The sequence below is a fragment of the Doryrhamphus excisus genome, chromosome 17 (assembly GCF_030265055.1).
Source record: "Doryrhamphus excisus isolate RoL2022-K1 chromosome 17, RoL_Dexc_1.0, whole genome shotgun sequence".
Lineage (NCBI taxonomy): Eukaryota > Metazoa > Chordata > Actinopteri > Syngnathiformes > Syngnathidae > Doryrhamphus > Doryrhamphus excisus.
Window position 1 is genome coordinate 11,069,655 of NC_080482.1, and position 15,387 is coordinate 11,085,041.

General features: G+C 46.4%; 2 protein-coding genes across 4 annotated transcripts; both read left to right on the forward strand.

The window, feature by feature from the left end:
• Positions 1 to 24: 24 nt before the first annotated feature.
• Positions 25 to 12,013, forward strand: myo1eb (myosin IEb). Of its 2 annotated transcripts, XM_058052714.1 has the most exons (28): positions 25 to 294; positions 377 to 608; positions 1,737 to 1,874; positions 1,958 to 2,047; positions 2,133 to 2,227; positions 2,356 to 2,443; positions 2,516 to 2,605; positions 2,674 to 2,805; positions 2,866 to 3,000; positions 3,077 to 3,209; positions 3,280 to 3,476; positions 3,567 to 3,647; positions 3,733 to 3,819; positions 4,588 to 4,674; positions 4,766 to 4,933; positions 6,774 to 6,859; positions 6,934 to 7,015; positions 7,085 to 7,290; positions 7,361 to 7,505; positions 7,578 to 7,692; positions 7,758 to 7,927; positions 7,999 to 8,144; positions 9,902 to 10,048; positions 10,142 to 10,299; positions 10,372 to 10,443; positions 10,525 to 10,708; positions 11,052 to 11,227; positions 11,306 to 12,013. In XM_058052714.1, exons 2-28 carry the CDS (start codon positions 606 to 608, stop codon positions 11,380 to 11,382), a joined length of 3,288 nt encoding a protein of 1,095 aa, XP_057908697.1. In that variant the 5' UTR covers positions 25 to 294; positions 377 to 605; the 3' UTR covers positions 11,383 to 12,013. The 2 variants fall into 2 exon arrangements, with proteins under 2 accessions (XP_057908697.1, XP_057908698.1); XM_058052715.1 differs by lacking the exons at positions 25 to 294; positions 377 to 608 and having other exon boundaries at positions 1,807 to 1,874; positions 1,958 to 2,227; positions 2,497 to 2,605.
• A 148-nt stretch (positions 12,014 to 12,161) lies between these two features.
• prune (prune exopolyphosphatase) lies at positions 12,162 to 15,356 on the forward strand. Of its 2 annotated transcripts, none has more exons than XM_058052725.1 (9): positions 12,162 to 12,747; positions 13,523 to 13,630; positions 13,698 to 13,900; positions 13,972 to 14,156; positions 14,238 to 14,396; positions 14,458 to 14,549; positions 14,612 to 14,770; positions 14,843 to 14,933; positions 15,001 to 15,356. In XM_058052725.1, exons 1-9 carry the CDS (start codon positions 12,709 to 12,711, stop codon positions 15,216 to 15,218), a joined length of 1,254 nt encoding a protein of 417 aa, XP_057908708.1. In that variant the 5' UTR covers positions 12,162 to 12,708; the 3' UTR covers positions 15,219 to 15,356. The 2 variants fall into 2 exon arrangements, with proteins under 2 accessions (XP_057908708.1, XP_057908709.1); XM_058052726.1 differs by having other exon boundaries at positions 14,624 to 14,770.
• The last annotated feature ends 31 nt before the right edge of the window (positions 15,357 to 15,387 follow it).

Here is a 15,387-nt window from a genome sequence, read left to right on the forward strand (position 1 = left end):
TATGACTGCAGGACAGTGCTGCATTCAAGACTGCTGGGGAATAGAAGAAATTACCCTTGGGGATTACGAACATCATAAAACAAATACCTGATGTCGGTGATAAGTTACTACAGTTTTATGTGCATCATTTCATGACTTAATGTAGTAAACAGACTTTGCCAACAGACTTTGGATTTCATGGTGATATCTCTTATAACACACAAAAATAGTCCTTTAGGGGTTCAAAACCTTTCACATGGTTCCACAGCTCAGGCGAGATGGAAGCCGAGGTTCTGATGATCATGACAAGACAAGGTAGTAATACACTTTGCTGAGTGACGGTATTTCATCCAGACAGCAGGGGGTAGCAGTACCAAAACATGTCTGTCTTTCCCAGAATTCCATCAGAGGCAGCTGCAGGAGGGGGCAGGGCCTCACCTGTCTACACCTGCAGAGACTGGAGACCACTGCTCTAAACCGCACCGACTGTATGAACAGAACCTAAGAGGACTGATGTGGACTCAAATTTACTTGAGTGGATTTATCTGACCTGGATTCAGTTGGTTTCTTGTGGATCACCTTCACATTTCAACATCCACCTGAAACAGGAAGTGAGTGGAGCAAACATGGTAAGTCAAATATAAGTGACACTCCCTCAACCTGTTAATGGCTTTATTTCTCTCCCTGTAGTCTAGTTCTAGCTTTGGTATCTCCATCTGGTGTAGAACTTGTGGACCAGTTTCCTGGTTCCTGTTGTTACTCGGATCATAAGTTTGTTGAATAAGAAGTACTAAAGAAAAGGAACTCTTGAGGACTAAATAGCAAACTGTAACAACAAGAGGGTTAGCATATGCTAGCTATGATCCACACACACTCACAGACATGCAGTGTTTGCAACACCCTGCAGTTTCATGCCCACAGACATGATCCAACAGGACTTTGAAATGCTGGGAATTCAGGAGGAGACACGCCTGTTTGTACTGCTGACATTTCCTGACATAGCATAAAGCGTCTAAATCTGCTTTAATCTTTGACCTTTAACTTTAATTTTCAGCAAGTAAAAGTTGAGTAAGAGTTGTCGTTATAGCGTATATGGATATTCACGGTATCTATACATCTACATGGGGTCCACAGTGTTTGTAATGTTTCTATGTCCTCACTGTGTCAATACATCCCTCAGGTGTCTCTATCTTCTTATGGTGACTATATGTCTGTATAGTGTCCATATGTCATTACGGTGTTTATATGTCCACATGGTGTCTATATGTTCGCATGATGCCCATATGTCCTCACGGTCTGTGTACATCAATACAGTGTTTACCTCCTCAGTGTCCATACATTCTCAGTGTCTATATGTCCATACGATGTCCATATCTTCTCACAGTGTGTATTTGTCAATAGTGTCCATACGTCCACAGTGTTTACCTCCTCAGTGTCCATACATTCTCAGTGTCTATATGTCCATACGATGTCCATATCTTCTCACAGTGTGTATTTGTCAATAGTGTCCATACGTCCACAGTGTTTACATCCCCAGTGTCCATACGTGGTCCCAGTGTCTGTACAGTATGTCCATATGTCCTCACGATGTCTATACATACAGTCACGATGTCTATACATACAGTGTCCAGATGTCCACATGGTATCGATACGTCCACACGGTCTCATAGCCTAATTGGTTTTTCTAAAGTGTTTGGTTTGTGTGTGTGTGTGTAATGTCAACAAAAATAATGAATATGCTTGCCCCGCCCACACAGGGAAGTAAGGAGCAATATCATTGGCTGGCTCACAACGTCAAGGTGAGCGGCGTGGATGACATGGTGCTCTTGTCCAAAATCAATGAAGATGCCATCACGGACAACCTGAAAAAGAGATACATGGATGACTACATTTTTGTATCCTGACCACACACACACACATGCATGCAACTCGCTTAGCTGGTTCTAGTTCTGCTTCCACCTTGACTCGCTTTTTCCAGACCTACATTGGACCGGTTCTGATTTCCGTGAATCCATTTAAACAGCTTCCATATTTCACTGAGAGAGAAGTGGAACTCTACCAGGGAGCGGTACCACACACACACAACAAACACACATATGCACAAATATATATTGTAATGTGTTGTTTGGTCACACCGCCTCGCTTAAACCAAGGCCCAGTATGAGAACCCGCCTCACATCTACGCTCTGGCTGACAACGTGTACCGCAACATGATGATTGACAACGAGAACCAGTGTGTCATCATCAGGTGGGTGGGACTTTGATTAAATGTCTTGAAGGAGAACAATAGAACTTAGAAGCGACCCAAGATGGTTTGGTTCCCAAAGTACACTTGCTCGATAGGATCGTTGATGAAGACTTCCTGTTTTTCTTCAGTGGAGAAAGCGGCGCTGGGAAAACTGTGGCTGCCAAATACATCATGAGCTATGTGTCCAAGGTGTCTGGGGGCGGAGCTAAGGTGCAGGTGAGTAGAGGGTATGTCATTTGAGATGTGGGAGCATTCGGATTCTGGTGCAGTTCTGGTGTGTGTGTGCAGCATGTCAAGGACATCATCTTGCAGTCCAACCCCCTGCTGGAGGCCTTTGGGAACGCCAAGACGGTCCGGAACAACAATTCCAGCCGCTTTGTCAGTATCCACTGCTCCCCTGCACAAAGACACAGCACTCCCGTGCATGACACGTGTTCTCCTCGCAGGGAAAGTACTTTGAGATCCAGTTCAGCCGAGGAGGAGCTCCTGATGGAGGGAAGATCTCCAACTTCCTGCTGGAAAAGAGTCGCGTGGTTTCCCAAAATGCGGGAGAGAGGAACTTCCACATCTATTACCAGGTACTGCAGCTCCAACAGTCTGTGTACCCAGACCCGTGAAGTTTGATCTGTGGCCCTCAGCTGCTGGAGGGAACGAGCGGGGAGCAGAGGCAGAACCTTGGAGTCACCACTCCTGACTACTACAACTACCTCAACCAATCAGGAACGTTTACGGTGGAAGATGTCAATGACAAAAAGGAATTTTCTGACACCTTGGTCCGTCTACCTGCCTGTGTCCGTCTGTCTGTCTGTCTGTGGGTCTACCAGTGTCTCATCAGTCTGTCTGTCTCAGAGTGCCATGTCCGTGGTAGGTCTGTCCACGGAAGATCAGGATTCAGTCCTTCAGCTGGTTGCAGCAATTCTCCACTTAGGGAACATCAACTTCCGAGAAGAGAACAACTTTGCCGTGGTCGAGAGTGCTGACTGTAAGTGATAACACGATTCATCGAGTTCGGCGTTCCAAGTCACTCATGTAACGCTATGCGCGTACTTCAGTTCTGGCCTTCCCATCCTTCCTGCTTGGGATCCCTCAGGACTCTCTGTGCAGCAAACTGACCAGCAGGAATATGGACAGCAAGTGGGGTGGAAAGACCGAGTCCATCTCAGTCACCCTGAACACAGAACAGGCCTGTTTTACCCGGGACGCCCTGTCTAAAGCGCTCTACAGTCGCCTCTTTGACTTCCTGGTTGACGTAAGTCCACATTATTATTATTATTATTATAAGTTATTCCCTGTTTTGAATGTGTGTGTGTGTGTGTGTGTGTATATGTGTGTGCGCCAGTGTGTCAACAGAGCCATGCAGAAAGACCAAGAGGAGCTCAACATTGGAGTTCTGGACATCTATGGTTTTGAGATCTTCCAGGTAACACACACGTGGGTGACGTGCCAAGCTATCCACGCTCACTGTGGAGGCCAATCCAGTATTGTGTTCTTATTTCTTGTTCTAGCAAAACGGTTTTGAGCAGTTCTGTATTAACTTTGTCAACGAGAAGCTGCAGCAAATTTTCATCGAACTCACGCTGAAGGCGGAGCAGGTACGAGGACAACCTTTTTTACTAACGATGAGCCAATTCAAGAAACAATACAAGCAGTTGATGTTTGCTAAATACAAGGATGAAGAGTCTTGAACCAGTCATGATGTGCTATACATATCACTATATTGACACTTACTATGGTACCCATTATGTCATTGGATGGTCATATCACCTTGTACTTTGGTACGTGACAAAAATAAAATATATATTTTTTTTTAATTTTAAAAAACTTCTCCGGGTACTCCGGTTTCCTCCCACATTCCAAAAACATGCTAGGTTAACTGGCGACTCCAAATTGTCCATAGGTATGAATGTGAGTGTGAATGGTTGTTTGTCTATATGTGCCCTGTGATTGGCTGGCGTCCAGTCCAGCGTGTACCCCGCCTCTCGCCCAAAGACAGCTGGGATAGGCTCCAGCACCCCCCGCAACCCTTGTGAGGACAAGCGGTAGAAAATGAATGAATGAATGAATTAATTTTAAAAAACTTAAACTGCATTAGGAAAGCAGGAAGTGAACAAATGTAACAGTTACTGATTGTAAGTACCAGATGGAGGGGTAGGATTTAATAAGCTTTGCTTCTTCCTACTCCTTTTGGACATGTGGAACTGTGAACTGATTATGTGATGCATTCAATTGTAATCTGATGCATGTTCAAATGAAATAAAACCATTACCATTACCATTACCATTAGCATCCTTCTCAGACAAGCAAGCGTGTCATCCATGTATATAATAAAAGCTTCTTTGTGAATCTGTGTGTGCGTGTAGGAGGAGTACGTTCAGGAGGGAATCAAATGGTCGCCTATCGAGTATTTCAACAACAAAGTTGTGTGTGACCTCATTGAGTCCAAACTGGTCAGTTTGCCAGTCAAAGAACTCCAAGAATATTTTTTATTGTGTGAAACGTCAAACATCATGTGTTTCTTCTCCAACGCCTCATTTCCAGAATCCTCCTGGCATCATGAGCATCCTGGATGACGTATGCGCAACAATGCACGCTAAAGGTGATGGAGCGGATCAGACACTGCTGCAGAAACTGCAGGGTCAAGTTGGAACACATGACCACTTCAGCAGCTGGAACAAAGGATTTGTCATCCACCACTACGCTGGCAAGGTAGGACGCCTGAACACATCAATCCATCTGAAAGGTTTTGATAGCCTCATTCACACACTCGAGCTGCAGCATCACTGCCTACTATGACAGCTTTCTCATCAAACGCCTGTCTCATGAACCGCCTGTCTTATCAGCCGTCTGTCTCATCAGCAGTCAGCTTCCTGTCTCATCAGCCGTACTTCTATTAGCCACCTGTTTTGTCAGCTGTCTGTCTTATCAGCTGTCTGTCTCAACAGCCACTTTTCTCATCAGCCCCCTGTCTCATTAGCTCTCTGCGGTCTGTCTCATCAGCCGCTTGCTTCACTAATCGCCTGTGTCATCAGCTGTCAGCCATCACTCTCATCAGCCGCCTGTCTCATCAGCTGTTAGCTATCTGTCTCATCAGTTGCTTGTCTCATCCAGTGCTGCTTGTCTCATCAGCCTCCTGTCTCATCAGCCGTGCTTCTATTAGCCACCTGTTTTGTCACCCGTCTGTCTCATCAGCTGTCTGTCTCAACAGCCTCTTTTCTCATCAGCCTCATCAACCGCCTGTCTCATTAGCTCTCTGCGGTCTGTCTCATCAGCTGCTTGCTTCACTAATCGCCTGTCCCATCAGCTGTTAGGAATCTGTCACGTCAGCCACTTTTCTCATCAGTCTCATCACCCCCCTGTCTCATCAGCTGTCAGCCATCACTCTCATCAGCCACCTGTCTCATCAGCTGTTAGCTATCTCTCTCATCAGTTGCTTGTCTCATCCAGTACTGCTTGTCTTATCAGCTGCTTGTCTCATCACCCTCCTGTCTCATCAGCTGTCAGCTGTCTGTCTCATCAGCTGTCTGTCTCAACAGCCTCTTTTCTCATCAGCCTCATCAACCCCCTGTCTCATTAGCTCTCTGCGGTCTGTCTCATCAGCTGCTTGCTTCACTAATCGCCTGTGTCGTCAGCTGTCGGCCATCAGTCTCATCAGCCGCCTGTCTCATCAGCTGTTAGCAATCGGTCACATCAGCCACTTTTTTCATCAGTCTCATCACCCCCCTGTCTCATCAGCTGTCAGCCATCACTCTCATCAGCCGCCTGTCTCATCAGCTGTTAGCTGTCTGTCTCATCCAGTACTGCTTGTCTCATCCAGTACTGCTTGTCTCATCAGCTGCTTGTCTCATCACCCTCCTGTCTCATCAGCTGTCAGCTGTCTGTCTCATCAGCCTCCTGTCTCATCAGCCGTACTTCTATTAGCCACCTGTTTTGTCACCCGTCTGTCTCAGCTGTCTGTCTCAACAGCCTCTTTTCTCATCAGTCTCATCAGCCGCCTGTCTCATCAGTTGTTAGCAATCTGTCACGTCAGCCACTTTTGTCATCAGTCATCAGCCGCCTATCTCATCAGCTGTTAGCTATCTGTCTCATCAGCCACTTTTCTCATCAGTCTCATCAGCCGCCTATCTCGTCAGCTGTTAGCTATCTGTCTCATCAGCCACTTTTCTCATCAGTCTCATCAGCCGCCTGTCTCGTCAGCTGTTAGCTATCTGTCTCATCAGCCTCTTGTCTCATTCACTGCCTGTCTTATCAGCTGCTTGTCTCATCACCCTCCCGTTTCATCAGTTGTCGGCTGTCTGTCTCATCAGCAACTTTTCTCATCAGCCTCGTCAGCCGTCTGACTCATGAGCTCATCAGCTGTTAGCTATCTGTCTTATCAGCAGCTTGTCTCATTACCCTCCGGTCTCATCAGCCACCTGCCGTGTCAGTCATCTCTCATCAGTCAGATGTCTCTTCGGCCTCATCAGCCGCCTGTCTCATCAGCTGCTTGTCTCATTACCTGTCGGCCATCTGTCACATCAGTTGTGTGTGTGTGTATGTGTGCGTCCAGGTGTCGTACGACGTCAGTGGCTTCTGCGAGAGGAACAGAGACGTGTTGTTCAATGACATCATCGAGCTGATGCAAGGCAGCGAGTTGTAAGTGTTCCGCATCTTTGATGACATCATGCTAAACCTTACACTGACTGCTGTCTGTGGGGCGTTTATGTCAGTCCGTTCATCAGAGCACTGTTCCCTGAGAACCTGGAAGCCGAAAAGAGAGGACGTCCCTCTACAGCCAGCAGCAAGATCAAGGTGAGCGTGTGACTGATGGCCGTACGTCTTTAATTGGATGACGTCCTCATCAGGTGACTTTGCCATCAGAAACAAGCGAACACTCTAGTCCAGACGTTGATGAAGTGTACACCTCACTACATTCGCTGCATCAAACCCAATGAGACAAAACGTCCTCGCGACTGGGAGGACAACCGAGTCCGACACCAGGTGGAATACCTGGGCCTCCGTGAGAACATTCGGGTCCGCCGTGCAGGATACGCTTACCGCCGAGTTTTCAACAAGTTCCTGCAGAGGTCGGAGGTCGAAGCATGTGAGAGTTGCTAACTGGTCACATTGCTGAGCGACTAACCATTCATCACGCAGGTATGCCATCCTGACCAAGGAAAGCTGGCCTACCTGGAAAGGTGAGGAGCGTCAGGGGGTCCTTCATCTCCTCAGCTCTGTCAACATGGACCAGGACCAGTTCCAGCTGGGAAAGACAAAATTATTCATCAAAGCTCCAGAGTCGGTATGAAGACTTGTGCAGTTTCGGTTGTTAATCCTTTCAGTGTTGAGTTGTAGCTTTTTTTATTTCCTGCAGCTCTTCCTGTTGGAGGAGATGAGGGAGAGGAAGTACAACGGTTATGCTAGAGTGATCCAGAAGGCGTGGCGTAAACATGTTGCTGTCCGCAAGTACGTCAAGATGAGGGAGGAAGGTGAGTCCTCATCACACTTAGCTGAATGAGTCGTGGAAGTTCTCAACATCCACCTATTCCTCCAGCATCTGACATTCTGCTGAACAAGAAGGAACGTCGCAAGAACAGCCTGAACAGGAACTTTGTAGGCGACTATATCGGCACCGACGTGCACCCAGAGATCCGTCAGTTTGTCGGCCGCAGAGAGAGGATTGACTTTGCCGACGTTGTGGTCAAATTTGACCGCAGGTTCAGGGTGAGAACCATTCTGACCAGTGAAGGTTCAGTACATCATTGCTTTTCTTCATCTTTGTTTGTCTTCACCAGACGGTCAAGCGGGACCTCATCCTGTCCCCCAAGTTCTTGTACCTGATTGGTCGAGAGAAGGTGAAGCAAGGACCAGATAAAGGTCAAATCCGAGAGGTTCTCAAAAGGAAGATGGAACTAAACAGTATCCAGTCAGTTTCTTTAAGGTACAAGTCCAGGCTCAGGGTCAGAACTACAGGCTGGAAACTAAAAACTTGAAGTGTGGTACTAAACAAGTACTTAAAGGGGAACTACACTTTTTCATTCATGTAAAACATGAATACATTTCTTTCCCTTTTCTGTGCATTATAACACGAGAAAACAAGTTCATATGCACTAGCTTACAATGCTGTAATTGGGAAATACTTATACATGCTGAGATCATGCATTAACACATACAGTGATGTAATAATTGCAGTATCTTGCCCTATTTTGATTATTTAAAAAGAAAGGAAAAGTATACAAAACTGTGGTGAGACCAGCCATGTTGTCTAGAGACAGTGCCACTGAGGAAATGACACAAAACAGAACTGGAGGTAGCAGAGATGAGGATGCTGAGGTTCTCATTGGGAGTGACCAGGATGGATAGGATCAGGAAGGAGTACATCAGAGGGACATTACATGTTAGAGGCCTTGGAGATAAAGTCAGAGAGGCCAGACTGAGATGGTTGGGACATGTCCAGAGGAGAGATAGTGAATATATTGGTAGAAGGATGCTGCCAGGTAGGAGGCGTAGAGGAAGACCAAAGAGGAGGTTTATGGATGTAGTGAAGGAGGACATGAGGGTAGTTGGTGTGAGAGAGACAGATGCAGATGGCGGAGATTGATTGACTCTCTAAGGCAGGGGTCGGGAACTTTTTTGGCTAAGAGAGCCATGAAGGCCAGATATTTTAAAATGTGTATCTGTGAGACCCATATACATTTTTTAAACATTGAATGCAATAAAATGTGTGCATTTTTATGTAAGACCAACAGTTTTAGATATAATGGGCTCTAATTATGTAGACCAGGCACACTACCCCACGCCAATGGGGTGTGGCCAGCACACTTTCGTGAGCAGCGCAGTGTCTAATAATAAATCAAATACTTGCTGCCATTAATGCAACTTCTGCTGCTGCATGGTTTTGAACCGTATTCAGTACACATATTTCATTCTTTTGGCCATCTTCACCAGAAGGCTTGGTTCTGCAGCTTTAGCTATTTGACTAAAGGAGGAAAGTTTACATTTACATGTTTTTTTGACATCTCAATGACGGAGGTAGACTACAGAATTACCCAGTAATAATCAAGTTTTGGTGTTTGACCTGGAAAATATCATCAGGAAAGATAGATATGGTTGGCCGTATTGCAGCAGAATATAGATGGACGAATTAAAATGCATAAGAAAGTTGTTGATTTTTAATATTATTTTTAACAGTCATTTCTGTGATGGTTTACTTTAAAATGTTAGCAAAAATGCATTTTTATTGTGGTAAGAAATGCTTGAGAGCCAGATGCAGTCATCAAAAGAGCCCTACCTGGCTCCCGAGCCATAGGTTCCCTACCTCTGCTCTAAGGGAAAAGCTAGTTCTGTCAACAACAGCAGCAATGACAACACTTACGATGTCCGCTCTCCTTGGGATGGCTGTGTCTTCCTGCACAAGACGTGTGCTCCAGTCCTCAGGTAGAAATGATGACTGCAAACGAGCATCTTTGTAGCAAAATTTAGAGCTGGGTATCCACTCTTCCATCTGTGAATGACGCTGAGGTGAGCGGTCAGTGAGTCATGTTAGTTAGTTAGTTAGTTAGTATCTCAAGAAGATTCGGTAGTGTTTTAAATCATCCAAATACGGCCAGATACTCCAACTATGACATGTTTATCATCAGTGTACGTGCTAATAATGTATGATCACAGTATTGTTGCATTATTTGTGTGCATCTGTAGCACCCTGCAGGATGACATCTTCATCATCCATGAAGAGGAGTATGACAGCGTTCTCCAAAGTGTCTTCAAGACCGAATTCCTTAGTTTGCTCATCAAACGTCATCACGAGAAAACTCAAAGGGATCTTCCGCTCAAGTTCAACAACCTGTTAGTACTCCATTTGGCTACTTTAGTTTACTCACCTGTGGTTGGTTAGTTGGTGTCTTGGTTTAAGTGTTTATTTTTCTTCTGTCTTTTCAGTCTGGAATTTAAAGTGAAAAAGGGAGGTTGGGGTCCATTCAGCTCGTCAGGGTCCAGACAGATCCAGTTCCAAATTGGACAGGGGGATGAGGCAGTCCTGAAACCCAGTGGGAAGGTTCTGCATGTGTCCATTGGACCGGGTCTGCCCAAAAACTCACGTAAGCTCTGAGCAGTAACATAAGTATAACACAGCTTTCTGAAAACCTCCCCTGACTTCCTGTCGGTTTTAGGACCCACCAGGAAGGACAACCGCAAGAGTATCTGTAGGGACAGGGCTCCACCCATGAACCACAACAACTTGGGTACCGATGCGCACTCACACACACACACACACACACACACAGTTAATGATGTGCTTATGTTGTGCCCAATGATTTCCTCAGGGCTTCGCCACATGGACTCTGTGACCCACCATGGAGGTTCCTCCAGAGGCTCGTTACTGAGGCAGCAGTCCAGCATGGAGCAACCCAGTCTGCCTCGTCTCCAGACCCAGCATCGATCTGACAGCAAGAGCTCTCAGCATATGGACATGGGCTTCATGAACGTCCCAGACCAGGGCGCCGCTGGGTGAGAACTCTCAGACCATAGATGGTACCGATGCTAACAGCAAAACTTGAAGAACATCATCACAAGCTGTAGATCTGTGTCCTGTTTTTACGTAGGTGACTGGTTAATGATGAGTCAGCACAATTTAACATATTTAAGCCGATCAGGTCCAACTTGTAATGACTCAAATCAGGTTGGTTAGTATAAGAACATTTGACGAAAAACATCAGGCATGCTGAGTCAGGTTTTGCAAATGGATCCTATCGGAAGCAATTAAAGTAATATGACTTTTTCAGGTCACCAATCCTATAGGACACATTTGGCTCCAATTCCTGTGTTGGATGTTCCTGCTCTTTACTTGCAGACTGCAGCGGCGGCGCTCCAAAGAGGTGAAGCCAGTCCCTGGCGCCGGTAGACCCAAACCGGCCCCCAAACCGAAGCCTCGTTCCCCACAGTGCCGTGCTCTATACGCATATGACGCCCAGGACACGGATGAGCTCAGTTTCAATGCTGATGATGTCATCGAGATACTGACTGAAGGTGCTGATACAGCTTCTGTCTTCTGCTGCTGCAGCTAAATCAGCACTGGTGCTAACTGGTTCTTTGGTGGTTCTGCAGATCCGTCTGGCTGGTGGTTTGGACGCCTGCGTGGCAGAGAGGGAATGTTCCCTGGGAACTACGTGGAGAAGATCTAGATCTAGATCCTAGTCTGCAGCTAAGGAGTCATGTGTCGTTTACTTAAATTTTTTTTTTACTATAAGTCAGCCATCATCCCCAGGGGTCAGAGGTTGACATGCAACCATCTGAATGTGATGCGTGGCATCAGCCATGTCGTATTGACGTGAAGGCTGAAACGATGACAGCCACATTAGTATTCATGAGTGTTCATTCATTCATTTTCTACCGCTTTTCCTCACGAGGGTCGCGGGGTTGCTGGAGCCTATCCCAGCTGTCTTTGGGGGAGAGGCGGGGTACACCCTGGACTGGTGGCCAGCCAATCACAGGGCACATATAGACAAACAACCATTGACACTCACATTCATACCTATGGACAATTTGGAGTCACCAATTAACCTAGCATGTTTTTGGAATGTGGGAGGAAACCGGAGTACCCGGAGAAAACCCACGCATGCACGGGGAGAACATGCAAACTCCACACAGAGAGATGGCCGAGGGTGGAATTGAACCCTGGTCTCCTAGCTGTGAGGTCTGCCCTTCATGAGTGTTATGTTTGTTAATTTTGACCATCCTCTAGTTTTAAATGTGACTGAAAATGTCAAAACAAATTCACCTCTATGTAATAAACTCATCAAGTTCATGATCTTAGATGATTTTGAGTTTATCACATTATCACATCCATTGAACACTTTTTTTAAACTACAAGAATTATACAAATGAGCAACAAAAACACATCACATCTTTAGAAGTGCATGACGACAGTAATAATGACGCCATATTCTCTCAATGAGGTCAAAATTATAAACTCGATCAAATGCGGCAAACTACATTTCCCATTTTCCCCTACTGGGCCATGTCGTCTTCAGGTACACGTGGAAAATAGGCTTTCTATCTACGCACAGCCTCCAAAATAGCATTAAATGTTCCAAACCGACACCATTTAACATGCCTACATAACAAAAACAAAAACAATCTATCGGCAAGAAAGGGTGTTCCAGTACAGGTGCCTAAATAGTCTTGATTAGGTACAATATTTGTGAATAAGACTCGATATTGACGTCATTGTTGAAAAGATTAAAAACAAAGCTGTCGACTCAGTCCAAAAGATGGCTGTCGCCAGAATGTTTAACATTATACTGTTTATGTTATTCACACGGTTAAAAGTAGACCAATATTGTCTGCGAAGGAAAGTGTTACGATTTGGAGAGGACCCTGAATGCAACGTGACCTTTCACACTACACACTCGTGAGTATTTTGTCTTTACACACGCACACACGTTTCATCGGCTGACTTGGCCGGAACTGTACCAGCCAGTTAGCAGCTAGCTGTTAGCAGAGCCAACATGGAGGAGTTTTTGTCGAGTTGCCGCTCAGCAGTGAAGGTAAATTGTCTCGAACGCATACGTAGACACACACACACACACACATACGCTCAAGCAAAAGGAGGACGTTCGTTGTTCGGGCATACCTGTTTACTTACCTTGCCCACTAGATGTCAGTGATGCGTTCCCAACGTGAACGTCAGACGATGCAAGTCTGGCAAGATGTTACCATCTGCTATTATTTGACGATGTGGATCCATGGCTTCACCAGATGACCTTCAACGTTTACTGGGGCATCTGACTGTGATGAGAATGAGAACCCCCGAATCTGAGGCCATGGTTCTTAACTCTGTAAGGGTGGATTGCACCTTCCAGGTTGGCAGTGACATCTTGCCTGAGCTGGTGAACTTCAAGTATGTTGGGGTTTTACTCACCATTGATGGAAGGATGGATCATGAGATGGACAGATGGATCAGTGCAGTAATGCGGTCACTGTAACCAGATGCTTGGACGCCTCCCCGGTGAGGTGCTCAACCCTGAGGAGGCCTGGGGTTTATTTAGGACACGCTGCAGAGATTATGTTGATGTTACTATCTGTATATGTAGCTCACAGATAACATTAGAACATTTATCATGAGTTATCTATAAATGTTTTACGTCTCAATCCGTCTGTTGTCTGTAATAATCTCAATCCATTATCTTTTTTCGTTGTGAATCATTTCCATTGTGGGACATTTCTGTTCGGCAGTGAAGAAGACTCATATGCAAGGATGCTACTGCACAAAGATGCTAGCCTGCTTGACTTCCTGTTGACATCTTGCTCTTATTACTCCAGGCAAACACAGATTCATCGAGACAGCCATTCCATGTGGTTCTGGGAAACGAGGCATGTGACCTGGACTCCATGGTGTCAACCCTTGTGTATGCCTACTTCCTGTTCAAGGTACTGTCCAATCAGCCATCGGCGCTGCCTTTGCCCTGTCATCTCTGCATATCATCTCTTTTACCAGACACGTGGCAGCGAGGTCCCCAGCATCCCGCTGCTCAACATCCGCCAGGCGGACATGGTTCTTCGTCCGGATAATATCTTCCTGCTGCGTCAGATTGGCTTGTCTCCGGACCTCCTTCTCTTTCGGGACCAGCTGGACTTGGGAGCTCTGCGGAGAGCTGGACGGCTTGTTCTCACCTTGGTGGACCACAACATCCTTCCCAGGTTAATGCCGGCTAAAGATGAAGGCTGTGGAAATAGAAACCTCAAGCAGTAACACATCTTTGCTTCTGTAGTTTAGACAGCGACCTGGAGGGGGCAGTGGTGGAGGTGATTGACCATCACCTGCTGGAGCGCGAGCCCCACCCCTCCTGCCCTGTCACTGTGGAGATGGTGGGCTCCTGTGCCACCTTGGTGACAGAATGCCTCATCCAGAAAGCTCCGGAGATCCTAGACCAGCAGCTCGCTCAGCTTCTCTACGGTAACTACCCCAATAAGGCCCTACCACATCCCCATAGACCATCACTGTGACTCATTTGGGGCTGCTGTATTTTTTTTTTAGCAACAATCCTAACGGACTGTGTCAACATGGCGCCAGCAGCAGGCAAGGTGACCCCTAAAGACAGTCAGTACACAGCAGCCCTAGAGGCGCGGTTCCCCTCCATGCCACCGCGGGGCGCTCTCTTCCAGGCTCTGCACAACGCAAAGTTTGACGTGTCAGGTGAGGATGTTGACGAGTTGATGTAAATTAATACGACGCCAATTAATATTGTCATCTTCAGGTCTGAGCACTGAACAAATGTTGTTGAAGGACATGAAAAGTCTCTCGGAAAGTTTGTATATCGCAGTGTCAGTCCTCTACCTCCCACTAGAGGTCAGTGCTGACACACATAATGACACTCCCCTGGTGATGTTGCAGAAATGTGTGTGTGTCAGGTGTTCATGCAGAGGGCGGAGCTGGATTTGGAGCTCTCACAATTCTGTCACAAGTTTGGGTTTGAGCTGCTCGTCTTGATGAGCATCTCCTTCACAGAGGGGAACGAGCCAATCAGAGAGCTGGCACTGTTCAGCCACAGCGTCCCCTGCAGGGAACAGGTACATGTTACAGCTGTAACTGTGGCGACTCCTTCACTTGATGTGTCATGACGACCTTGCACTTCCTTTCAGTTGAGCCAGTATCTGGAGCAGGCTGGAAACCCTGCTCTCAACCTCTGTCCAATCAGCAGCCCTCATCCTCACATCACAGCGTATCACCAAGGTAACTGACATATATACATTGTGTTGTCTTGCCTTGTATTCCTGTTCACACCACTTTTGTCTTGAAGGAAACTCTTTGGCGTCCCGTAAGAAGCTGCTGCCCCTCATTAAAGATTTCCTGAGGGCGCGCGACGGCGATGCTGAGGAAGACAGGGAGTCTCTGGTGCCCCCCACACCCATGAACAGCCTGGTGGATGGCTGCCCCCTGGACGCCGGCCTGCCCGCCATCAGCGAGCATGCTCTGGAGGAGAAGTTCAGCAGGATGACTGACAGAAGAGGTCCTTGACCTGACAATCATTTGAAAAACATTTTAATTTTTTTCTTCTGTTGGACTTAAACTTGACATTTACAACTCTATTAATAATTACATCTGATAATATTTTGACTTTTTAAAATGAATAAACACTATAGTAATACACACACACTCGTTGTCAGCATGTCAGACACAACTAATG